Here is a 24,920-nt window from a genome sequence, read left to right on the forward strand (position 1 = left end):
GGTTTTTTAAAACTTTGTTCACTGCCCACCTACTTATATTATGTTGTTGCGCAACTCTTCTTGCAGATTGCTGAGGATTAACAGAAAACTCTGCTAAAACTCCTGCTTCTGTTAATTCACCTGTGCTGGGCCGACCGGATCTGGGCTCATCCACAACACTCCCTGTACGATGAAACTTTTTTACTAGATTAGACACAGCTTTTCTAGTGATTTGATGTTCAGGATGCCTTTCGTTAAAGGCGTCAGTTGCTCCACTGTAAGTGCCAGTTTGCCCAAACAGTAAAACAATTTGCACTCTTTCTTCTAACGAAAAAACCATGACAAATTACAAACCAACATACAACAATCAAAAAGTAGCAATAGTGTAGGCCTGCAGTTTGGTTATGTACGATATGGGCAGTTCTCAGTACTGTACAACTGAACTTTCACCTAGAGAAAGAATTCGACAAACAAACAAAAAAGGAAAATGGACAGGAATAACTGATAACAGCAATTATGGAGTTTGGGATTTTCCAGGCACTGTTTACTGACCACGCATCTTATTAGCAATGATCCGAAATAGAAAAAAACTTTGGCTGGATACAAATTTAAAGTAAATTAAAATTAGCCTTTTTTACCACCAAATTGCAATTTTCTGATAAGGATGTCATTTATTAAAAGTATTTTTTAGCTACCATTTCGTTATTATTTGGCCGATTTTAGTTTTCTTTACGTCGATTGTTTTGTTTTGTCAAGACCTATAAAACGATACCAAATTCGACTATACTTGCTATTTGAAAATTTTGAGCTACCCCCTACCCCCGCTACCCCTAAGGGTAAAATTTTCAAAATTTACCATAACTATTGTAGCCCCTCACATCTTAGAAGTTTGCCGCAAACAGACTTCAAATATCTCAAATGGTTGAAAAGTTAAGGGGGGGTGCAAGTTACTTTTCAGCCCTCCTCATGGTTCTGTAGATTTAAATTGTTTTAGGGCGCCATTTTGTTATTAGTAGGCCGATTTTAGTTTTCTTTACGTCGATTGTTTTGTTTCGTCAATACCTATAAAATGATACCAAACTCGACTATACTTGCCCTTTGAAAATTTTGAGCTACCCCCTACCCCCGCTAAGGGTAAAATTTTCAAAATTTACCATAACTATTGTAGCCCCTCATATCTTAGAAGTTTGCCGCAAACGGATTTCAAATATCTCAAATGGTTGAAAAGTTAAGGGGGGGTGGTAGTTACTTTTCAGCCACCCTGTATAGTATGGTACGATTGATAAAAAAACGTTTTAGAGCACCATTTTGTTATTATTAGTCTGATTTTTTGTCAATTGTTTAGTTTCGTCAAAACCTGTAAAACAATACCAAACTCGACTATACTTGCAATTTGAAAATGTTTAGCTACCGCCTTTCCCCACTTGGCTAGGAACAAAATTTTCAAATATAACCATCATTATTGTAGCCCCTCATATCTAAAAAAGGGTGCTGCATACCGATTTCAAATATCTCAAAATGTTCTAAAGTTAAGGGGGGGGGGTGCAAGTGTCTATTCAGCCACCCTGTATAACAAGTTGCATCAAAATCCATCCAAATAGTTTTTAAGTAAAAAATAAAAAAATGGGGGATATCTGGTTCACAAAGCGATAAAAAAATATTGTATTCTTGATTTTCTTCTTATTTTGACCCAAGGAATCCCTATGTAAATTGTGTACTTTTTGAACACCCTGTATAAGAGGAATGCGTAGTCAATGTAGAGAGAGGTACTGAAGGAATATGGCTGTAGCATAACCTGTAGTCTAGTACCCTTACAAGTGTACTAATTATAATGTTTAATTGCTCTAAAATGGCAACTGGGGTTTCATGTTTATAGTTCTATGGGTTTCATTACCGGTAAAGCTATAACTAAGACATGTTGTTTTCAACATAGTTGAAATAAAACCACTTATTCTGTCAACTCTTTTTTTTACAAAACGTATATTTTAATACTCCTTTGTAATTCTTAACTTTTATTGAGCTCTTATAGTATATAAAACAATTTATAAAAAATAGTGTGTATTGCATGAAATCAATAATGTTTTATACTAATATGATTATAACCGTATAATTATTTGCTTTTAAATAAAAGAATATTTAAAATAGTTGTATGATAACGTTAGGTATACGTTTTGATAGTAACCATTTTTTTTACAATTTTGTATTTGATAGGTCAAAAATGTATAAAATTTAATATTTGAAGTGGTTGAACACCAACAGTTTCCAACGAATACACCCCGACACGTTTGCGATAAGCTTAAACCGAATTAAACACGTTATTTAATGAAAGGAAGATTAATATATCACTTCAGGATATTGTCCTGCTAAATAGTCGTTATGTTTTACCACCCATGGTGAGAGAGGCTTTGCCTTTCCAATCTCACATTAAACTTAAATTGGTTCTAAAACCAGAAAGGTTTCCCTTTAACATATATTATAGCTAAGTCGTGGAGTTCTACATATAAACTTAGCTCTAAACACAAAACTCTTACCTTTACGTTCATCCAATAAATTAAAGTACTAAGACAAATCTTTATACAGGTTATATGGTTAATATAAAAACCTGCCGTCACTGTATGAAGCTTTATTGGCATGCTATAAGAAAAACTGTTAAACAGCTGTTTAATCGATATATTTTACTACCTAATCAAATAAGGAAATATATTATATAACTGTATAACTGGAGGGATTAATGGAAATACAAAGAATAAACATTTAACCTTTCTGAAACAATGTCAGCTCAGGAAACCCATTCAATATCTCGAATGTGATTGCACCAATCGCCTCTTGACTTAGTCTGTTCACTTTTACTCAACGCTTCAGAGAAATGTTTTGTGATTTATAAAGGGATTTATCTAGATGGTTTTTGAAACAATTAGTTTTACTCGTTAAAATGTAACAGGAAATGTTATGTAAATAAGAATACACATAACTAGTATGATTTGATATAATTGAATTCTGTTCTGTGCACCCGAATGCTACTCTTCAGAGTGCTGATTTTCTAAACACATTCATTCATAATATTATTTTAATTTATTCACTTCTTTAACAACTCAAAAGCATTTTCTACATATTTGATACTAGAATACTAACAGCTTAAGAGATTTACCCATTAAGTCTTAGAAAGAACGTGTGGGGTGAGGGATACAGCCTCAGTTAAATTTACAAACCATTAAAAATCTCTATAAATTTCCAATATAGATTTATAAGCTAATTAATCTTGGCTTAATTTTTCTGTTACTTAAAGAGTAAAATCCTAGAAATTAGCATGTTAATATTAGCTGTAAGAATATTTAGTTCATTCACCTTTCAAGTATAAATTCAAAGAAGTCATCATGCTTGATTTTTCTTTCAGAACATCTGTATCTTTTTCCCATTCAATATTAACATTACATTTCCGGGGTATTATTTTACAGCTGTATCTCAAGTATTAACATAATGAATAAATTAAATTTATAGATATTTTATGAAAAATTATTAAAATAACACAATAGAAATTGAGTAATAAATTAACTAAAAAGTTTTCAAAACCTTTTAAACTAGGCCGAGTTTGCCTAAGCCCTAAGCGCTCACTCCTTGTATTTTCCTTCGTTTCTTACACCACCGTCTAGAATAACATCCGATCTAGGTCGTTCTTCTTGCATGCGGGATGTTCCAAACGAAATGCGACCAGCAGTCTCGATTCATGTTTCCGCAAACCGATCCAATCGACAAGTCATGTATGTTTTTCCAATGCATCGTGTGGCAAAGGACATAACCGGAAACAGTATGGAATATATAACCTAGACAACAAAACTCATATCCCAGTTCCCCGGGCCCGACATCTGTTTGTCCAGCACCGGCTACCTGAAGTGTTGGGGGTCATCCATATCAATGCAGAGCCCGACCTCTGACCACTGCATCCATGTCACACTTCTGGAGAAAGTCCAAAGTGGCTAGCTCATCACGACCCACTGATATTACCCATCGGATGTGCACAGCACACATACACCCCTGCAACACATCTATGAGAGCAACACCCTATGAGTCACCTCTTACCACAAGCCGGAGAAGGCTGCGGTCCGACAGAGTGGATCCACATCCACATATACTGGATCCACCTGCATCAACATTTATTGACAAACCAATATATTGCAACAATGTTTCAACACGATAAATTTCGGTCCCACAATTAGTACAAGAATTCCATAACTTGATACCAAGTACTCGTGAAACATTATGTCACAATAGAACACAAACATATCCAAAGGTCAGCTAATCATCGGTTAATTAATTATTTTGAGGTATTTTAAATATAATACTAGCGGCAAACGCAGGGGAAAGCGCCTTAAGCTACCAATTAAAGTAGTTAATTGAAAAGCCCCCACAATATGAGTAAGCTCCCATCAACAAATTAATCACCTTCCCATTACCAAACGATTATCTGGCTTCGTCATTCTTAAATAACTAGTTAGTTGGTATCGTCATTTGGTGGATTTTTAACTTATACATAGTGTTATTCATTTATCTTACATCTTACTACATTCCAATGACTAGTCTTCAAATAATACATTTTTGTCAAGACCAGCAATTCCATATGTTTGATATGGTGTAATTGATTTAGAAGAAATTTATCAAAATTTATTTCGGTAAATTTGACAAAGTTAGTTAGTTTACAGATTATATGAATTTTAAAGTAACTCGTAAGTATAGCCAAACCATCATTGCAGTGAGCATTTTTTAGGTTTTAAAATACATTCAGGTATTTTCTACAAACAGTGTTATTTTCCCACTGTTTTGAGTTTTAATGAATACGTGCGTCAAATGAATCAATGAACAAGTATAATTAATACATCCCATAGGACTGCATATTTTTCTAAGAATTTCGGTTGCCGATACGAAACTTAAGGTATTAAAACCAATTTATTAATTCAAGTATTTCTCCATTATATTACGACACACCTTAAAACGTATTGTTTTATAAAATCAGTTCAATATCCTCATGTCAACCCTCTCATCGGCCTAGAGCGAGTAGCTGTCATTTTATGAAAACCATCATTGAAATGTGAAGCAAACTGTGGTGTTGCCTTTGTTTAAGTGTCACCGAACTTATCAGATTTGCTATTGACATATACTAAATACTCATTGCAAACTGTGTTTGATTGAAATTAAACACTTTAGAGTGACTTTTACCTCAAGAATAGTTCAATTTTTTTTTATTCTGTAACGTATTCTGTAGGTTCCATTGCGTGCATTATAACAAAATCTCGAAAACATAAATAACGTGATTTTGAAGTGGATTCATTCATTATTCTGAGTGGTCAACCTAAGCCACTAGTTTACGGAACAATTATTGTAAAATTACAGCCTATACAGGAAATTTTTAATTGAACTTTCGTTTGATTTGACTCCAACGTATCTTTCGTCAATAACAATTATAATAACTCACAATTGTAACGTTCAGTATGGTTATAAGATGTCGAAATAATTTGTTACTGTCAAGGTGGTGGTGATGTAGTTTATCTTTTAACTGTTTCACATGGTTTAACAAATCTAACACTAAAGCTCGGCTCAACGAGCATAAGCTTGAAGCGGTGGCCCTGGTTTCATTACCAAAGTTCATTACCATGTTTCATTACCAAATTGTTTCATTTTCCAAATTGTTTCATTCATTACCAAAGTTTCATTACCAAGGTTTGTATTGATAAACACTAAATACATTGTGCAGGGGGGGGGCAGGATATTCAAGTGGGTGTATAAATGTTAACACACCGGTGACGGAATTTGCCCTGATTAACATTGCACAAACAGCGTCAAACAGTGTATGAACTAGTTTGCATTGATATCGACCCTTTATCGCAGCTTACGTTTAAAACTTGGTGTAAAATGTGTATACAGGGTGATTGATATAAGTGTGCCAGCCGTTTTATTCGAAAAACATAAGAGATATCAAAAAAAGTTAAATGGTAAGTGCCTTGGACTTTTTATTAAAAAAAATTTAGTTAAGTCGAAAAAATTATTTTAGCCGCCATTTTTCCAATATGGCAGCCAACTTTGATTTTTCTTATAGAACACCCTGTATTTTATGATGTATTCTGGTAGAAAATGTAATTTTAAGACGATTTTATTCTTGTGATTTTTTTTCTAAACCTAACCGTTTCAAAGATAATAATGGTTTAAGTTGTGAAATTATGAATGGTTTTCGAATAAAACAGCTGGCATGCTTGCTTAGGCCTTTATCGAAACTCTTTCTCATGCAGAAATTTCAAAACTTTAACCATTATTATCTTTGAAACGGCTACGTTTATGAAAAAAATTACAAGAATAAAATCGTCTTAAAATTACATTTTCTACCGGAATACATCATAAAATACAGGGTGTTCCATAAGACAAATCAAAGTTGGCGGCCATATTGGAAAAATGGCGGCTAAAATAATTTTTTGACTTGACTACAATTTTTTAAATAAAAAATACAAGGCACTTAATATTTAACTTTTTCTGATGTCTCTTATAGTTTTCGAATAAAACGGCTGGCACACTTATATCAATCACCTTGTATATTAACCTGTTTCACCCTACCTGTTAAATAATATATTGTGTCACCCTGAATATATATATTCACAGCAAACCAACCCCCAACACCACTCATGATTTAATAAATAAACTCACAACCTCAATAATCCACTCGACAAACCATGAACCACACCCTACAACTAACCTCACTCAAAAAACAAATTCCTACCAACATTAACCCAAACAGCGGCTGCAGCAGAATTTCAACTCAGGATTACACGTTTTTGTTATATACACGTCTCTGCCTCATTTGAAATCCTTGCTCATTTTTATTTTAACCACTATGAGCTATTACAATCATCTATATAAATCTAATGCCATATCCACCTTTCAAAAACCAATCCAACCGAGTGCTGTAGCTCAGCAGTGGGCACTTGGTCTTGGAAACTAGATGCTGCTTCGGTCCTACTGGCTTCCCCATTTCACTTATTCAGCAAAGGAATCTTTCTGTCTTTATTAGCCCACAACATAGTCAATGGTTGTAGGCTACATTGAGGATGGAACAAGTCTATGATTATGATTTTATAAGAAGTACCAGTAGATACTATGTGTCTAACTCTAGGTTACATTGTAGGTTTTCTAAAATAGTTATACATACGCTCTAGGCTATGTATAACCATTTATAGTTACGGATAAATTAAATTAAGGGCAGATCGTGATAGGGCATAGTCTCCATGGCTACCAACTGTAATAATGCTCTATGTCGTCATTGTCCGCTGTGTGGCACCTTGACGGAATACTAATGAGCAATGTGTCCTGTTGGCACAACTGTCTCCCTTGACCTTGTTAGTCCGTTAGCTTTAAGTTTACATTTAAAACAGTCGAAAGTTGTTATGTAATATATTTGTTTAGTTTAGAGAGGACTAAGTTTCAGTTTTAAGTTAACTTTAAGTAATTTAATTAATTTAATTTAATTAACTTTTTGAAGTTATTGTTGAGAGTTTTAAGACTCTGAGAATCTTTCGTTTAAAGAAAGTCAAATGCAATATATTGTTGGAACAATATAGTACAGGTAAAATAATACAAAAACACTTCATATAAACAACAAAATTTGTACATTCATGAAATTTCACCTGTGAGTTAGTTACTAATAATATGAGAAATGAAGATCCGATGAGTCCCCAAAATTTTGGGCGTCCAAAGGCCCTTTTTGGGGCCCTTTTTGTTCCGAAGGGCCCTTGTTCCTGAATAATTTTGTTTTTACGTTTAAGGTCGAGTGAGGTGTGGTTTTCGATGGTTTTAGTTATTTTAAATCGATTGGGAGTAGTTTTAAGTGTATTAAACCACACCATACTGGGTGTTTAGAAATATTATTACTTTTTACGATATTTAAACATTTATTCATAAAGTAATAAAATTAGTAACCTCCATGCTCTACATAAAAGGGGATTATTGAAAATAACTGTATAATTCTTTACTATATAAGAGGGAAGGAACACAAGGAGTAAGAGAAAATATTAAATACCCCCGTCACAGCAAACCTGCAGACTAAGCGAATTTTCATTTGCCTGATTTCCAATTAAATCTAAAATTGCATTGAGTTTAATGAATACTTAGGTTAGCTGCTACATGGATGCTAATAAAGTGTGTTTATAATAAAATATTAATAGCCTAGTATAAAACAAATAAATTTGACAAGTTTGATTAAAATATATCTATTAACAAACAAACAAAATCATTTTACACTATTCTCCTTAAGAATAACATGGAATTTTAAATTTACAATTTTTGAATTTTATTCGTAACTAATACACTTACAAAACACGTTAATATACTAAATTATTTGTTTTCTTTAAGCTCTTTAAAATGCTCTAGAGAAAAATTGGGAAACTTTGTCTTTTGAGGGTCAATGATTACAAATGTTTACCACATAAACCAAAATTACTCGAGTTATAATGTTTACGAACACGTATATAACATGGATATATTATATTATATATATGTATATAAACACATATATAATATTTTGAGTGGATGGTGCTTTAGGCTTCTGGGGGCATCGAAATGAAAAGGTAAATCGGTAAAAGCTTATCTCGTATGTGGGATGTTCGCTAAAAGGGGATGGATTAAGTTTTACACTATAACATAATAACATAGGTTACTAAGCAAACATTTCAGCTTTTAAGGTGGCGTGAATAATCTTTCACCGTCATTCAATCATTCATTGGGTCTGATGATGATTGGAGTGTCCAATCGAAATCGATCACCACTTACCATCTTTTTTAGCGAATTTCCCATATAGGGAATAATTTTGTATATTTACCGTCTTGTGATTAACAGTATAAGCGTAAATATATGAGACGTTTCTTTTATTTACCTTCCGTAAATTTAATAACACGTACAATGCTGATTAAGAAGTTATTTAATAATCTTTCAACGTGTTTTTTATTCAAATCTATTAAGACCAATTTTAAAATAATATGTATTTTTCTTAGGCAGTTATTTAAGTTATTTTTTTACATTTATTAAAAATTAAAACAGTTGTATTTGTATAAAACCGTACATTACATATTAAAATGAAGTACTTAAACTAAAGCTATTTTTCTACAATTTCCGTAGTATCTCTCTTTACAATTTCATCATCACAATAATTATTCTCAGACGACTTATTAAAAATTTTATTATTCTTAGCAACTTGTCCATCTTTACTGATTTTGTCCAAGTTGGTGTTCAAGCAGGATTCCCCTTTACAAACCTAAATCCTTGCATATTGCAGATCAGGCAACACCAATCTTAAAGCACGAACAATGTGGTGCAAAAACACCTTTCATACATACTGACGTTTGCAACTTGTATCTTAAGTTCCTCAAACTTATTTTCAATCAACACAAGTACGGTTATCTTTTGTGGTTATGACGACCAGGACAGCACTAAGACATCAGAGCAGCATTCTCGGTACAAGCATTTTTGTCCTGAACAATGGGAACGAGGTTTATGGGGGTAAAAATTGGGTTTTCTTATTTACTTTACCCTCAAAACACAAGGTTTCCCAATTTTTCTCTAGAACATTTTAAATAGCTTAAAAACTAATAATTTAGTATATTACCGTGTTTTTGTATGGTTATTAGTTTCTGATAAAAATACTAAAATTGTAAATTTAAAATTCCCATGTTATTCTTATGTAGAATAGTGTAAAATGATTTTGTTTGTTTGTTAATAGATATATTTTGATAAAACTTGTCAAATTTATTTGTTTTATACTAGGCTAATAATATTTTACTATAAACACACTTTATTAGCCTCCATGTAGCAGCAAACCTAAGTATTCATTAAACTCAATGCAATTTTAGATTTAATTGAAAATCGGGCAAATGAAAAGTCGCTTAGTCTGCTTTCTCTTACTCCTTGTGATCCTTCCCTCTTATATAGTAAAGAATTACAGTTATTTTCAATAATCCCCTTTTACACAGAGCATGGAGGTAACTAATTTTATTACTTTATGAATAAATGTTTAAATATCGTAAAAAGTAATAATATTTCGAAACACCCTGTATGGTGTGGTTTAATACACTTAAAACTACTCTCAATCGATTTAAAATAACTAAAACCATCGAAAACCACACCTCACTCGACCTTAAACGTAAAAACAAAATTATTCAGGAACAAGGGCCCTTCGGAACAAAAAGGGCCCCAAAAAGGGCCTTAGGACGCCCAAAATTTTGGGGACTCATCGGATCTTCATTTCTCATATTATTAGTAACTCACAGGTAAAATTTCATGAATGTACAAATTTTGTTGTTTATAAAACCCTATTTTACCTGTACTAATAATTAAATGGGATTTAAAAGCAGTAACAGTTTGAAAATTTTATCTACTTATGGATAAAAAAACTAACCTATGATGAAAAGCTTCAACAAATTGAGCTTATGAAACGTCTTTGACAATCTTTCGTTTAGTGAAAATCAACATAATTCCAAAACAATGATTATTGATTAAGTGTAATCTATGAACGAAAAGTTTGATAAGTATATTTACTAAGGGATAGTAATCTAAATATAAAAAGTACGTAGGAAGAGAATTTGGGCTGTAACCCTCATTCCTCTATGGTAATAGTAGTATAGGCCTACGCAACGATCCCGTAAACGTAATCTTTACGACACAAGTAGAATTTAAGGCACGAACTTTGGCGAGTGCCTTAAAAACTACTACGATTGCCGTAAAGACTAGGCGAGCTGCTTACACTACTTTACCTACGAACGATTTTAAATTACGTTTGTAAAACTTCATTACCCATACTCTTTCTTTCTGTTACCTTTTCAGGGAATAGGTCTATCAGCATTCTTACCATGCGTAGCCTACTGTTTCAGATAAAAGTAGACAAATATTACGTACTAAATGTATTGAAACAGTTTACTTACAAAATTTAAATTCAAACAAATAAAATTTAAGTATCTCTCAACTAATGTTATTATCATTGACAATATTCAATTAATATTTTTGAACAATTATTACTTTTGTAACGTTTCTTCGATTTAGGTCGTACGGTAAATATTATTACAAGCTGTTAGAGGACTTTCTTCTATGTCGCATATTTCACTAGAATCATATTATTACAAGCTGTTTGTGGACTTTCTTCTATGTCGCATATTTCACTAGAATCATATTATTACAAGCTGTTTGTGGACTTTCTTCTATGTCGCATATTTCACTAGAATCATCTGAAATCTTCAAAATCGTTCAATAAACCTTCCTGCAACTGTTGGTTAGAAAATCGTTTAGTTCAATTTTGTCATGTGTGAGTTTCCAGTGGAGGGTGGCAATTCTACAATATGTTCAATCGTTACCAGCTGATAATTTGGCGTTCGGAGCATTACAATTTTACTTCTTTTCTCCAAATCGTTGAACCCCATTGCTCCGTTACTTCACCAAACTAGTGCTGTAAAGTAAGTAAACAATGCAGTAAATTAAATCTTTTTAATTCTAAAAATGAATGTTTTAATGCTAGTTTAAATCACCGTCGTAGATTAAAACTATAAGTAAACAGTCCCAAACTAATTTTACTTTTAATCTTGATCATTTATGTTAGTTGCCTATTAAACTATCCATTTTGAATAAAGGATTACTCGTCTACATCGTAGATTTGAAAACTCTTCATCCCAACTATGGTAAATGCTAGTTGACAATCAAAATATTAAGGATACTACCTACCAGAAAAATGCAAAATTATCAAACATACGTAGCAATTCTACTCTGAGAATGTCGACACACAATCATTAGATAAATTCAATTCATATAACCTCTCCTAAATTATCTGTGTGCACGTATAATACATTCAAATGTATTTATTTATCTATACCTAAATGAAATCAATTCAAACATTTTTCATTATTATTATAGGACATTGATGTTTAGAAAAAAATAATTGTATAATAACTTCACCAGGCTACATTTATGATTGTATTAGGACATTTTGAAAGGCTGTACATTAAATAAGAGTTACTATTAGGCGTATAGTTCGTTATTAAATATCTGAACCACAACATTACTCTCAGTTGTTGATTTTGTGTAATATTTTTGAAATAACTCGCATCTTGGTTTCACTGAAATCGGCAGCAACTTGAAGTATAAACCTAATACAGATTAGGTTGACAGCATAAAGACATCATTCATCTCGAAGTAAAAATCAATACTAGTTTGATTCGGGAAATACTCGTATTTAGTAAAACATCGTGACTTTATGAAATGGATTTTTTTTCATGAAATTATTATGAACGGATCAACTAGGTGTTCGTGTTTTGGAAGGAGGGGAGTAGGGTCAACCACTGGATCAATGTACTACTTTGTCAATCGTTTTAATCTGGATGTAAACAATTGTGTTGGCAAATGAGAAACAATTAAAGTGACTATATGTAATCCTGTGCAACATTAGGAATATTACAACATGTTACAATATTATAACATGTGGAACATTAGGACCTTCTCAATATGTTTAATGTAGTTTATTTTATTGACGTTTGATAAATAAAGTGAGCTTATGATCTTGGGTTATTGTGTTTTTAACAATGATTGTTATTATGCAAATATATGTACATTCCTCCAAAAGATTCAGATATCCGCTCTGGAAGGATTGAAAAGTAACATATCGTTGTCTGAGATTTATGTGAAACAATGCATTAATATGTTGTGAAATAATTGGTTTGTTAATGAATTATTGGTACCCGTTGCACTCATTCAATAATGGTGTTTATTTGTATATTTTGTCAACGCAAACTTACGCTTAATCTTGTTTTAGCTAACAAAATATTCCACTTGTTTAGCTGTTTATTTTTAGTTATACATTTTAAAACCTATTTCTATTGCATAATATATTACATTTTGTAAATATTGTCTATTTTATACGAAATAAAGGATTTTGATTTGATTTGATTTGTTTTTTATTCAATCATATTAATACCTGCTAGTGAGTTTTAATCCTAAATTATATACAACATATTTAGAATCATAACAATTATTCTAAACTCAAAATTACATAAGCAAACTCTTATGAATTTTTACAGGAATTTGGTTAAAACTGTAGCCTTGACTATTATATAAAATACAACATTTTAAAGTTGTTGTCGACGCATGAGGCTGTTCAATTCCTATGCACAACAAGACAAACAAAAAGATTGTTTTCTTACGGCTAACAATCCGTTACTAAAAGATTCCTCTTACATGAAAACCTATTTGCACCCAGAATGCAGTTCATATTGTTCTCTTGGCTTTTATGTTTTAGTCATTCGCTGCTTCCACGCTTACTTTATAAGTTGCTTCAAGAATCATGTATCTCCATTGCAATAATGCAATGCAACCTGTATGAATTAAATAAATGTTCTACTTCTGATTTTGGAAACTACCAAGTAACGTTTTAGTTCTACCCTTCCTACACGATTCATACGAGCAGTTTGACAGAGACCGTGTTTATGGTCAGTTTGTGTTGATTTATATTTACCCTATGATTAGCCAGGTGAAAAGTGTATTACAGTTCATGCCTAACTATTACGTTAGCTATAGCTATATCAGAGTGCACTCGTAGTTATAACTTGTAAGTACATTTTTGCAGCTTTGTACGCAAAAACTCTTAATGTCTTTGTAAGTTGTTTAGTTTGAGAAACAAATTAAAGTTTCTTGCCAGCTAGATTTGTATTTTATATCTATACTGGGTTAGATAAAACCTTTTGTGCCATAATACATACTAGGACATATTTGTTATGACTAAGAGTTAACTTTCCAAACAATATCACAACGCCTTCCATTTTTCAGGTAAAGTGTAAAAAAAAGGCCATGTACTTTGCATGTTAAAATGACGGTTCTTAATTTGGTTTCACTTCACTTATAATTTTATTAAGAAAAGCATTAGCTGGTACTAGAAAAAAAATATTTTTTATCTGCTTAAATATAAAATAAATACACATTCATCCATTATATTGCAGTTGACATTATCGCGTTCACTGCACCAGAGATATTCCAGTTTCACCTTAACGGAGGGCCCAAATTGTTCTCTCGCGGAAAGTCTGCTTAAAAGCCGGGATTCCATTATTCTCCATACATACAATAATAAAGCTGTGAGTCCAACAAGCAGTGATCATAATACAAGTTACCGAACACTGTGGATCATCAGAGCGTCCTGGACTGCCTAGCCGTAAGTACTAGGTAAACATTTGCCACATGCACTATCTTTATCACTGCATTCAACACTGGCTTGCTCAATGTACTGAGATCACCACCCACGCCAAAAATCTACGGTGGCAGGCATTTAGGTTTTTGTATGGTACTCACTCTGTAAGTCGTCAGCTGAGTTGGGGTGAAGTGAGAGAGGAGCGCTGTCCACAAAACTGCGGGGTCTGCTAACTAGAAGCAGCACAGAAACCAGGGTCAGGGCAAATCCCTGCATTGTGCAACTCCTTACTCCTGCAAACAGACGATTACATTTAAATCGTCTAATAAGTAAGATGAGTTAGAGGTTTTCTCAGTAATCTTACGCTACTGTATTTTACACCCTGCATTAGGGCATAATTGCATGATATGGTACCGAGCTCATCTCTAATATGATAAAATATTGAAAATTCTGCAACTATTACTGTTCCTTTGAGATCACAGGTTCATAAAGGTCTTGGATATTTGTTGTCTAACAAGCTCCCCGAAAATGTTCAAGGGGCCCATTATGTATAGCTAGGAACATTCAGAAGAAAAGTTAAACAATTATTACTTTCATTTATAGTATGTATATGAATTCCTTATGATATGGAGAGCTCCAGCTATTTATTAAAGTTCGCTTTTGCTTTTCATATTATATAGTTGAGCTAGTACGCCCAACTGAAATTTAGTGTATACATGGCCGTAAATCTTTTCATAAATGGGCAAGCTTCACTCAACTCAGCGTCACTTAACCTCACACGAAAGGCTAGAACTAGGAAATATTTTTAAATTCACGGTAAAATTATAATAAAATATTCATACGGCAGTAGTTATCGTTGAGTTTTTTATTTGACTGCATTAAGAAGGTCCAGTCTCTATTTAGTTGTTTATATTACAGTACATTATATATATATTACTCCCGAGGTCCAAGGTTCAAACCCCACCAATCACCATTACGTTTTACTTATGTTATAACTCCACGACCCTCTAGGACTAGCCAGAAGGGAAAATAATAACTTAGTTTAATATTAAAGTTGACAGTCCAACTTTTTTTATTCCCGGTCAGAGTTTACACAGTACCCACTACTTATGATGGATTATTGTTGACTTGAAGTCACTAGCAAACGGTGTTGAACTTCACAGAAGTTTACCCATGACTCAGTAATGAGTTAGCCGAGGCTCTTTGCGTGTGGAGCCCAGCAAACAGCTGGTCTGGGCCTAGGGCTCTTAAGAAAGGGGTTGGAAGTTGGCCAGATTGCGTGAGTCACGAATCTTGGTCGACCCACTTAAGTAGAACAACTTACAGGAAGTTGAACTCGTGTTACGACGTATTTAATAAATTCGTGGAATACATAACGAAATTATACGAAGTTTGGAGCAGATGTGCCAATTAGGATTCAGCAATACATGAATATAATATTACACGATTTTAATCAGCTACACTGTTAAGATATATTTTTACAAACCCAAAGATATAAGGGGTTATAGTAACATATGCATATATTTTGTATTGTTAAGTAAATTATTTAGATTTAATATACTATATTTATATTTAGGTTATATATTATCTCACATTTAATACTCTTTTGATTATATTGAATATTTTAAATAAAGCATTTATTTAGTATTCAAATTCTTCTTCTAACCTTTAGTGAATTGGAAAAGTGCATGAATGACTGTACCATAATATTGTATTGATCAGCTTGTGGGCTTCACTCACCTTATTTATTAATCCAGGACTCGTCAAAATATAATACACAAAGACACACAACACACACATACACGCACATACTCCGACGTTTCGCGGAACCAAAACAACGTCCCGCTTCCTCAGGGAATTAAAAATTTATGTTTCTCGCGTACACGAGCTGAACGCCTAACCACGACTGCCGGATCAGCTGCCGGAGCGGCAGTCGTAATTATATAAATTATAAGTATATCAAATAATTGTATGGTATAAATTATAACATTTCGTCTACACCGGCCGCGTTCCGCTGAGACCTGGTATTGTAGAAACAGATAAGCATTGAAAGTAACGTAATGAACAATGGTTCACTTTGAAACAAATGATTAAGCAAGGATAGCTCAATGCTCTCTATCAGGTACGATAACTTTTGTCTGATAGGCAACTCGTTAACACATCTTCTAAACTCTACATCTCAAAACTAGTTATTGTAGCTTGAAAATATAGCTTGTTTAACAGAGTACATAAATTGGAATTTGCAAAATAATGAAGGTTTAGATCATCAAATGAACTCATTATTATACCAAATTAGATAAAAAATAGTTTATTTAAAATTAAAACTAAACGAAACACAATAATTTTAAACGTGAAAAGAGAGTCGCAAGTTATATGATTTGCACCAGGAGAATAAGGCCTTCGTCAGATCGTTTGACGGTAATTTCAAATTTTTAGTTGCGGAGTGATTTTTTCACGTAGAGCTTCATATAAGTTAAAATAAGTTGATGCACACCTAAGGCCCTTATAAACCAGTACTGAACATGGAATAATTTATCAGTATCAAAACCTAAGTAAAGGCAACATGAAACTCGCTTGTGAATAAAGGCCTTTTTTATTTAAAGCACCATTGCAGCAAACCTACAAACTATGTAGATGGGTAGTTTACTTATTGGACTTTTGTTCAAGCCGATAAAGATCTATGGCTGCACCTAGATTCATGTCCAGTACATATACAGGGTGTCTCAGACCACCCGGCCGGCTTGTATAGCACCAATATGAAAGCAAATGGAAACCTAATTGCAACTGTAACCCCCTATTTTGACCCCAAGGAATTCAGCTAAATTATTTTCAACCCCTAAAAAGCACCCCAAAGGGCAGATTTTGTGGGGTGGGGTTGGTTTTTGGGAAATTTTCAAATGTAAAGGGGGGTCGTGTTATACCTCTTTTTAAAGGTCCTTTAGTCCTGAGAATTTTAGTGGAAATAGATTTAAATTATCTTCATCCCTATTTACAGGGTGTTCAAAAACGTACAAAAAATAGACCTTTGAACTACTTTTCACTGTAAAGAGGTGGAATTTCGTGGGGGGTTCAAATTTTGATAACACTTTAATTGCTAAATGAGCTTTCAAAAAACTCTGGTTTCAACCTTTTTGCTATCTTTTTACTTATGTTACGCATTTTCAAACTTTATGAAGTTTCAAAAGCTGTTATCTCAAAAATTTCAAATGGCAACATGGGTTTCATTACAAACCACATTGTAGCCCTTAAAATTTGCTATAATTTTTGTATTTAATGTTTTTTTGTATCTTCATTGGTTAAAGAGATATAACGAAATTAGTGTATTTTAATGTTTTATTAAATGGTATTCAAAGTGTTTGCTGTTGCAAATGTACACCACTAGGTCATAATTAAAACAAATCTTGTCTAAAAAAATAAAATAGTACTCAGATTGTTGATCTTGGAAGATTGACAAAGGTAAGAACACAACTGCAAATATTCTTTGAATGAATAATTTGTTTGAATCAGCATTAATAGCCTACATACCGATGGACTTCTACAAATGCTTAAATTGCCTTCAATTTTGTTCCATGCAAACCCTAACTCTGTTTATGCACGTAGTACTTCTTCTCCACTAATATGGTACTGTATTGCTATTTTACTACCGCAGGTGCATTCACCTCTCGTACAGATCCAGTAAGTTCCTTATAATTTGTTTTATCTGATCAAACGTGACGAGTTTCACACACACTCTCATTGATTTCATGATTATTTGTTTTATTTACCAGTAGCATTTATAGACAGTATTCATTCAAAGCACTATTAGAATTTTGTAAATTGTAAAATAACTAAGAATATTTGCAGTTGTGTTTTTTCCCTTTATTAATCCTCCAAGTTTAACAATCTGGGTAGTATTTTAATTTTTTAACATAATTAGTTTTAATTGAGACCTAGACGTGTACATTTACAACAGCAAACACTTTGAATGCCATTTAATAAAACATTAAAATACACTAATTTCGCTATATCTCTTTAACCAATGAAGATACCAAAAAACATTACATACAAAAATTATAGCAAATTTCAAGGGCTACAATGTGGTTTGTAATGACACCCATGTTGCCATTTGAAATTTTTGAGATAACAGCTTTTGAAACTTCAAAAAGTTTGAAAATGCGTAACATAAGTAAAAAGATAGCAAAAGGGTTGAAGCCAGAGTTTTTTGAAAGCTCATTTAGCAATTAAAGTGTTTGTCAAAATTTGAACCCCCCACGAAATTCCACCTCTTTACAGTGAAAAGTAGTTCAAAGGTATATTTTTTGTACGTTTTTGAACACCCTGTAAATAGGGATGAAGATAATTTAAATCTTTTTCCACTAAAATACTCAGGACTAAAGGACCTTTAACAAGAAGTATAACACGACCCCCCTTTACATTTGAAAATTTCCCAAAAACCACCCCCACCCCCCCCCCCAAAATCTGCCCTTTGGGGTGCTTTTTTGGGGTTGAAAATAATTTAGCTGAATTCCTTGGGGTCAAAATAGGGGGTTCCAGTTGCAATTAGGTTTCCATTTGCTTTCATATTGGAGCTATACAAGCCGGCCGGGTGGTCTGAGACACTCTGTATATAAATATATAGGTCACTTACTGTCTTTGCTATCCTGATTTTTTTATAGCACTACGGCCGTTTTGGACTACTTCATCGTAGGTTGCGTTGTCGTACACTAAACCGAATTACTGTATTTAAATTGTTTACAAAAATTATTCATTTGCATTGCGTCAACCGTTAATAAATAAAACGTGAACACGACGTTTCGTTCGTGTCTTGTGATGTTTATCTTTTATTTATAAGCCCGAAAATTTTATTTATGTTTTATTTATAAGACGAGTAATCTCCATAAACGCCGTAGTGCTATAAAAAATCGGGATTGCGAAGACAGTAAGTGACCTATTTATTTATATACATCTACACGCAATCTGCCACACGGAAAAATCATAATACAAATAATATTGTGTTAATGAGTTCTAAAGCAGCTGCTACAAGACGAAAACACACTAAACACATTTTAAATTAATTACAACAAATTAAATTAAAATCAAGAAATGTGTCATAATGTTTCATAAGGATAGATTCATGGAAGGAAATGGTCTTTGTTTTGAATTTGGGAACTCATAACATGTTACGACGTTTCTTTACTCCTCAGAGCACTTATCAGTGAGGGAGCGAATTAATGAAATAAGAGTGAAGTATTTAGCTAAAATACAAAAATATTTAATTAAATTTTAAATTTATTTATGTACGAATCACTGCTAATTGTATTTTTTTACGTAATTCAAGTAGTTTACAAATGTTTAGCATTGACACTAGATGTATTTAAGTAACAATAGTTGTTTGTTATTAAAAGAATATATTGTGATAAAAACGTTCCAATACTATATTTGCTACACTATAGCAATACAGTATTGTTATTTTGAACCGTATTCTTTGATAAAACTTGTATTTGATAATTTTTAATCATTTATAAGCAACACGATAAACAATTGAATATAATTAAAATCTGTCTCGTGGTACATAAAATAATTTATGTAGTTGATGATTGACAAAAAGCCTCATAAGCATATTTTAAAATCTTACTAAGATTACATTTTAGATACTATAATAGAAGGATAGATTGTTTTTAAGATTTGTTTATGAATGTACGAAGATTTCAAACAATCGCCTATTCTTTATGCTGACATAATGTTTCCATTGTGTTACAGTATCAGTTTCTTCTTCTGAGAATGAAAAGGTATAGCCGAGGTCTTTGCTCTTGACATTTCCTCCCTTATTTAGAGCAAGAGCTGTGCAAGCTTCAGTTTACCTTGAAAAATCATTACAAAAGAGTTTGCAGCAATATCCACAAAATAGGTAACTTAATTTAAAGTAAATAATAGTGAAAATCGTGGCTAAAGACAATGTACATAAAATAAATTTATTATGCAAAACAATTATCAAAATATATACCCCCATCGCAGCAAACCTGCTGACTAAGCGAATTTGCATTTGTCTGAATTGATTTTTAATTAAATCTATTTGAATAACATTAGGTTTAACGAGTACCTAGGATTGCTGTTACAAGGAAACTAATTAAGTTTGTTTTTTAGTTAAGTATTAAAAGCTTATTATAAAATAAATAAATTTGCCAAGTTTGATCAAAATATATTCATAAACATGCAAACTACAACACTTTACAATATTATCCATAAGAATAACATGGGAATTTAAAATTTACAATATTTTTAATTTTCTCCGTTACCAATAACCGTACAAAAACAGTTTGACACACTAAATTATTTTTTTTTTTACTCTTTAAAAAGGTTTACAGATAATTTGGGAAACTTTGTCTTTTGATGGTCAAAAAGCAGAAAAACAAAACTTTACCCCATAAAACCCTCCGTAAAACCCCGTTTCCATAGTCCGATTATGCTGGTTCGCGAACTCATTCAAGTTTATCCTGCCTTACAACGAATGGTGTTTTTGGCCTCTGGGGACATCAAAATTAAAAAGTAAATCGGTGCCGGACCATCATGTCTCCTACGGTAATAGCTACTTCCATATAGGGAAATTCGCTAAAAGAACCGAAAATTTAAAACAGGTTGCTTAAGCAAATCAACTCCTTTTTCTAAGTTAAGGGTAAAGAAATCTTGAATGGAATCTGAATTATTAAAGATCTAGGAACAACTAATTATCTGAATCTCTACTTTGGGCAAACTGGGATAGTGGGAACTCCTTGACCTGCATATTTATAAGTTTATCCTGCCTTACAACGAATGGTGTTTTTGGCCTCTGGGGACATCAAAATTAAAAAGTAAATCGGTGCCGGACCATCATGTCTCCTACGGTAATAGCTACTTCCATATAGGGAAATTCGCTAAAAGAACCGAAAATTTAAAACAGGTTGCTTAAGCAAATCAACTCCTTTTTCTAAGTTAAGGGTAAAGAAATCTTGAATGGAATCTGAATTATTAAAGATCTAGGAACAACTAATTATCTGAATCTCTACTTTGGGCAAACTGGGATAGTGGGAACTCCTTGACCTGCATATTTAAAGAGCAAAAACAATGCATTATACGCAGCAATTGTACCTCTTAGAGGCCAATTGTTGGTAAACTTTCATGATTATAGAGAGCGTTTTATCCAAAAACTAAGCAAGCGAAATCTGAATATCATTGCGATACCTATTGAAATAGTTAATAATTTCTAGCAATATTTTGTGTTCAACTTTAATAGATAAACTGTTTATAGGTTTAATTAAACTATATTACTGTACATCAAAGCTTTATCAGAGGAGTTATATTTCATTATTATTATGCCTAGTCTCTAATACAAAATGTTGCCAACAAATAAAAATTAACATGTTGCAATTCTTACCCAAGTTTTACGTCCTAATATGTTTCATATACATTAAATAATTATATCAAACAAAGGAAGGAAAGCGAAAAACGCCTCTTTCTTGTAATGTATTTCATACGATTTGATTTTTACATTTACCATGCGATGTAGAGAAGATACACACCACATAATTATTCCTCTCAGGAGGCGGAACTGGGTTTAATTGACAGAGATTGTTTGAGTATAAACATCTCAAAGGCACATCCGCGATGTGTAACTTTTGTATCTCTTGAGCAATTGTCTATATCTTTACACTTTCTTAGTATAAGCTCTATCTATAAGTAGCATTAAAAATGGCACGTGCGGTTATTTCGGTGAAACTAGTGGAGTGGCTTTATTAATCTCCAATAATTTCGTAAAAAATACATAAGCTATGTTAAATGCATCTGTATAACGGTACCTTTGGCTTTTTTGAATGGTCATAAACACAATAACGATTCATCGAAGTTCTTTATACAAAACATAAATTAGTTTGATTAACTTCTTACGAATTTCTCGCCACTGTTATTTCAAGTGTTTTACGATAAGTTTGTATTATTAACCAAAATCAAACGTAGAAGTTTTTACAGTTTTTGTTTAAAAAATAATTTAATCATTTAGTATTTATGGTATAAAATGGTCCACTAAATGGTTACCACATAATTCAATTATAAACCGACAAAAGCGTTTTATAGTACAGAGAGTTTCAGTAAATGTATGCATGGGAACCCAATTTAGACCATTTTAGCTGTACAAATATTACATCTGCTCCAGAACGATTAAAGTTGTTACCTATCCTGTAATTGGAAGTTGAAATGAGTTTTCTGCGTCCTCCATTGCTGAGCGTCCCACTCTTTGTTTGTTTAAAACGTATGTTTAAATCCAAAATCAAAAGAATTTCATTCTACATACGCGTTTAATAGTATAAACAAATGTTTATAACATACATCAATTTACGCCGGTTTTATAGATATTATACATTATACCTCTAGAAAAACGAACCTTGAGACAAAGAAAACAAAAGAATTTGTTAATTAGAACCTGGTTTAAAAACGTTCACACCTATTGTGTTACATCTGAGGCGTAATACAGGGTGCGTAGTGCTTCCAAAACTCACGACCCAACAGCGATTCTGTTCTAAACCATTAGAAATATTTGTTATATTCAATATTTTTGTAGTTTTAATACTGAATCTTTGCTAAAGGAGAAGACATACCCACCACAGAAAACCTTCAGACTAAGCGAACTTTTATTTGTCTAATTTAATTTTTATTAAAATATTTCCTTAAAATATCCAACTTATTCCATAACATTAGGTTTAATAGGTTCTTAGGTTTGCTGCTACAGAGAACCTAATAAAGATTATTTTGAAGACATTTGGATTTGCAAATTTAGATCGAAATTCAAACCGTAAACAAAATACGAACTCGTATACCTACACCATTTTACTTACTGAATTCTCCATAAGAATAACGTGGGAATTTTAAATGTGATTTATTTGAATTTCCCACAACTATTGAGATTAAAACAACACTTAAAATGGTTCAGAGAAAAATCGCACAAATTAACGTATTAAAGGGAAATGGGAAACCCCAATTTTCACCTTGTAAAACCTCTTATTAAACCCCGTTTCCATGGGCTGATCATACTGCTTCGTGAACTCGTTCGAATAAACGTAGTTTCCGGTTTGGACCAAATTTAACCTAAATTGGATGACTTTTACTCGTACTAAAGAAAATAATTTAAAATACCCCAATCTAAAATAATGTACCGTATGAAAACGAGATTGTGTGTATGTGTTTGTGTACTATTTCATTACGCCAGATCCATTAAACCGATTTAATCAATTTTCGCATGTAGGTAGCTTAGATACCTGGATTCCTGTTCTTTATTTCAATTGGGATACGCCCCATGGGCTTCCAAACTTTCAATGTTTACATTTTGGGGAATGTAAGTAGCAAAATATTAATTTAAATCAACTGTACGCTCTTTAATTTGATATTTTATTGGTCGGTCCCCATGGTAACAACTGAAAAACTCACAATGTTCAGGTATATACTTTACATTGGCATTTCAATTTAAACATGTAAAACTGTTAAACGTACTTGATTTCACAATTACACACAGCTGGTTAAACAAATCAAATCAATTATTGCACATGGGAAATAAACTATTGATTGATATAGGAAATAAGTGAGATTATATAACCGTTGCTGTCTAGGCTCTTCCCCTGAGTTTGAACTTAGATTATGAGAATTATGTTCTTGGTACAGTATATTTTATGTAATACAATTACAATGTTGACAGGTTTGGAACATTGTATGTTGATAGATTTTCGTTTACAGGTTATACTGCTAACAATTCTTTTGATTACGTCTTTAAATCTATCATTGACTTTAAACACAACAAACCTGATAAACCAAGGGTAATATTTTAAAACTAATTTGACTTTTGTTTGTAAAATCTGTGGTAAAGGTGTTATTGTTTTTTTATAATCAGTGTTAAGAGTGTAAATGTGAAAGCATTTAAATATGGAATAAGTAAAGTAAAAGTGAAACTAATACCCTTTAAGAAATTAATACCCTAGATTATTTTTAAGTATTAAAATTCTTTATTTAAGAACAATGCAGCTTTACAGTTCCATCCCTCTGAATTTTAACCCATGATTTTTTTTTTCAACCAAATAACAGTACAAAATTCCATATAGTATAAACTAGCAAAGGAATCGGACCTTTTCCATTAATTCACTAAGTTACCACTAGTTTTTAAAGTGATATATTATTAGCAATAGAAGTGGTAGGAATTAAACTTTGGTTAGGTTAGGTTAGTATAGAGGATTAATTAGTATAGAGTTATATACTAACCTAACCTAACCACATTCCACTAGTGGTAGTGAATTAACGGAAAAGGTCCAAGGAAACTACTACATGTGTACAAGCAGTTACATTTAATCTATTTTTGATTCATTATGATCATTATTTAGTTGCAAGTGGGGCTTTAATAATAAATAGTCGTGTTATAATTGTTCAACAAAACGTTTATTAACTTCGAATAATTATTAATTAAACTGATCACATGTTCTCTCTATGAAAATCAGATACAGAGAGAGCGTTAGCGTTTTCTTCCAAGTTACATAAGAAAAAATAATAAACTGCAAGTCATTGCTTGTAAATTAAAAATGAACAACATATAGTAATGTTCTATTAAGATTTAACCTTATAAAGTAAAAAAGGAACAATATAGAGTAATGAGCTATTACGATTTAACATAACGTACAACATCATTTGCAATGTAAATTTCGCCATTTTGTTATTTCGTAGTTGTCTATCTAATAAAATCTTTGTACTGTCGTGTTGTTTTGTG

The 24,920-nt window shown here is 32.4% G+C and overlaps 1 protein-coding gene across 1 annotated transcript in view; it reads right to left on the reverse strand.

Moving 5' to 3' along the window:
- Window positions 1-24,920, reverse strand: part of LOC128998124 (uncharacterized) — a 156,846-nt gene that overhangs the window by 94,216 nt on the left and 37,710 nt on the right. Inside the window, exon 2 of the mRNA XM_054424123.1 lies at window positions 14,329-14,460. Coding sequence (XP_054280098.1) covers window positions 14,329-14,443 — 115 coding nt within the window. The 5' untranslated portion in view covers window positions 14,444-14,460. The remainder of the gene's footprint in view (window positions 1-14,328; window positions 14,461-24,920) is intronic.

This window comes from Macrosteles quadrilineatus, unplaced genomic scaffold (assembly GCF_028750875.1).
Source record: "Macrosteles quadrilineatus isolate MER2022 unplaced genomic scaffold, UCM_ALF_1.0 Scaffold_7__1_contigs__length_78375512, whole genome shotgun sequence".
NCBI classification, from domain to species: Eukaryota; Metazoa; Arthropoda; class Insecta; order Hemiptera; family Cicadellidae; genus Macrosteles; species Macrosteles quadrilineatus.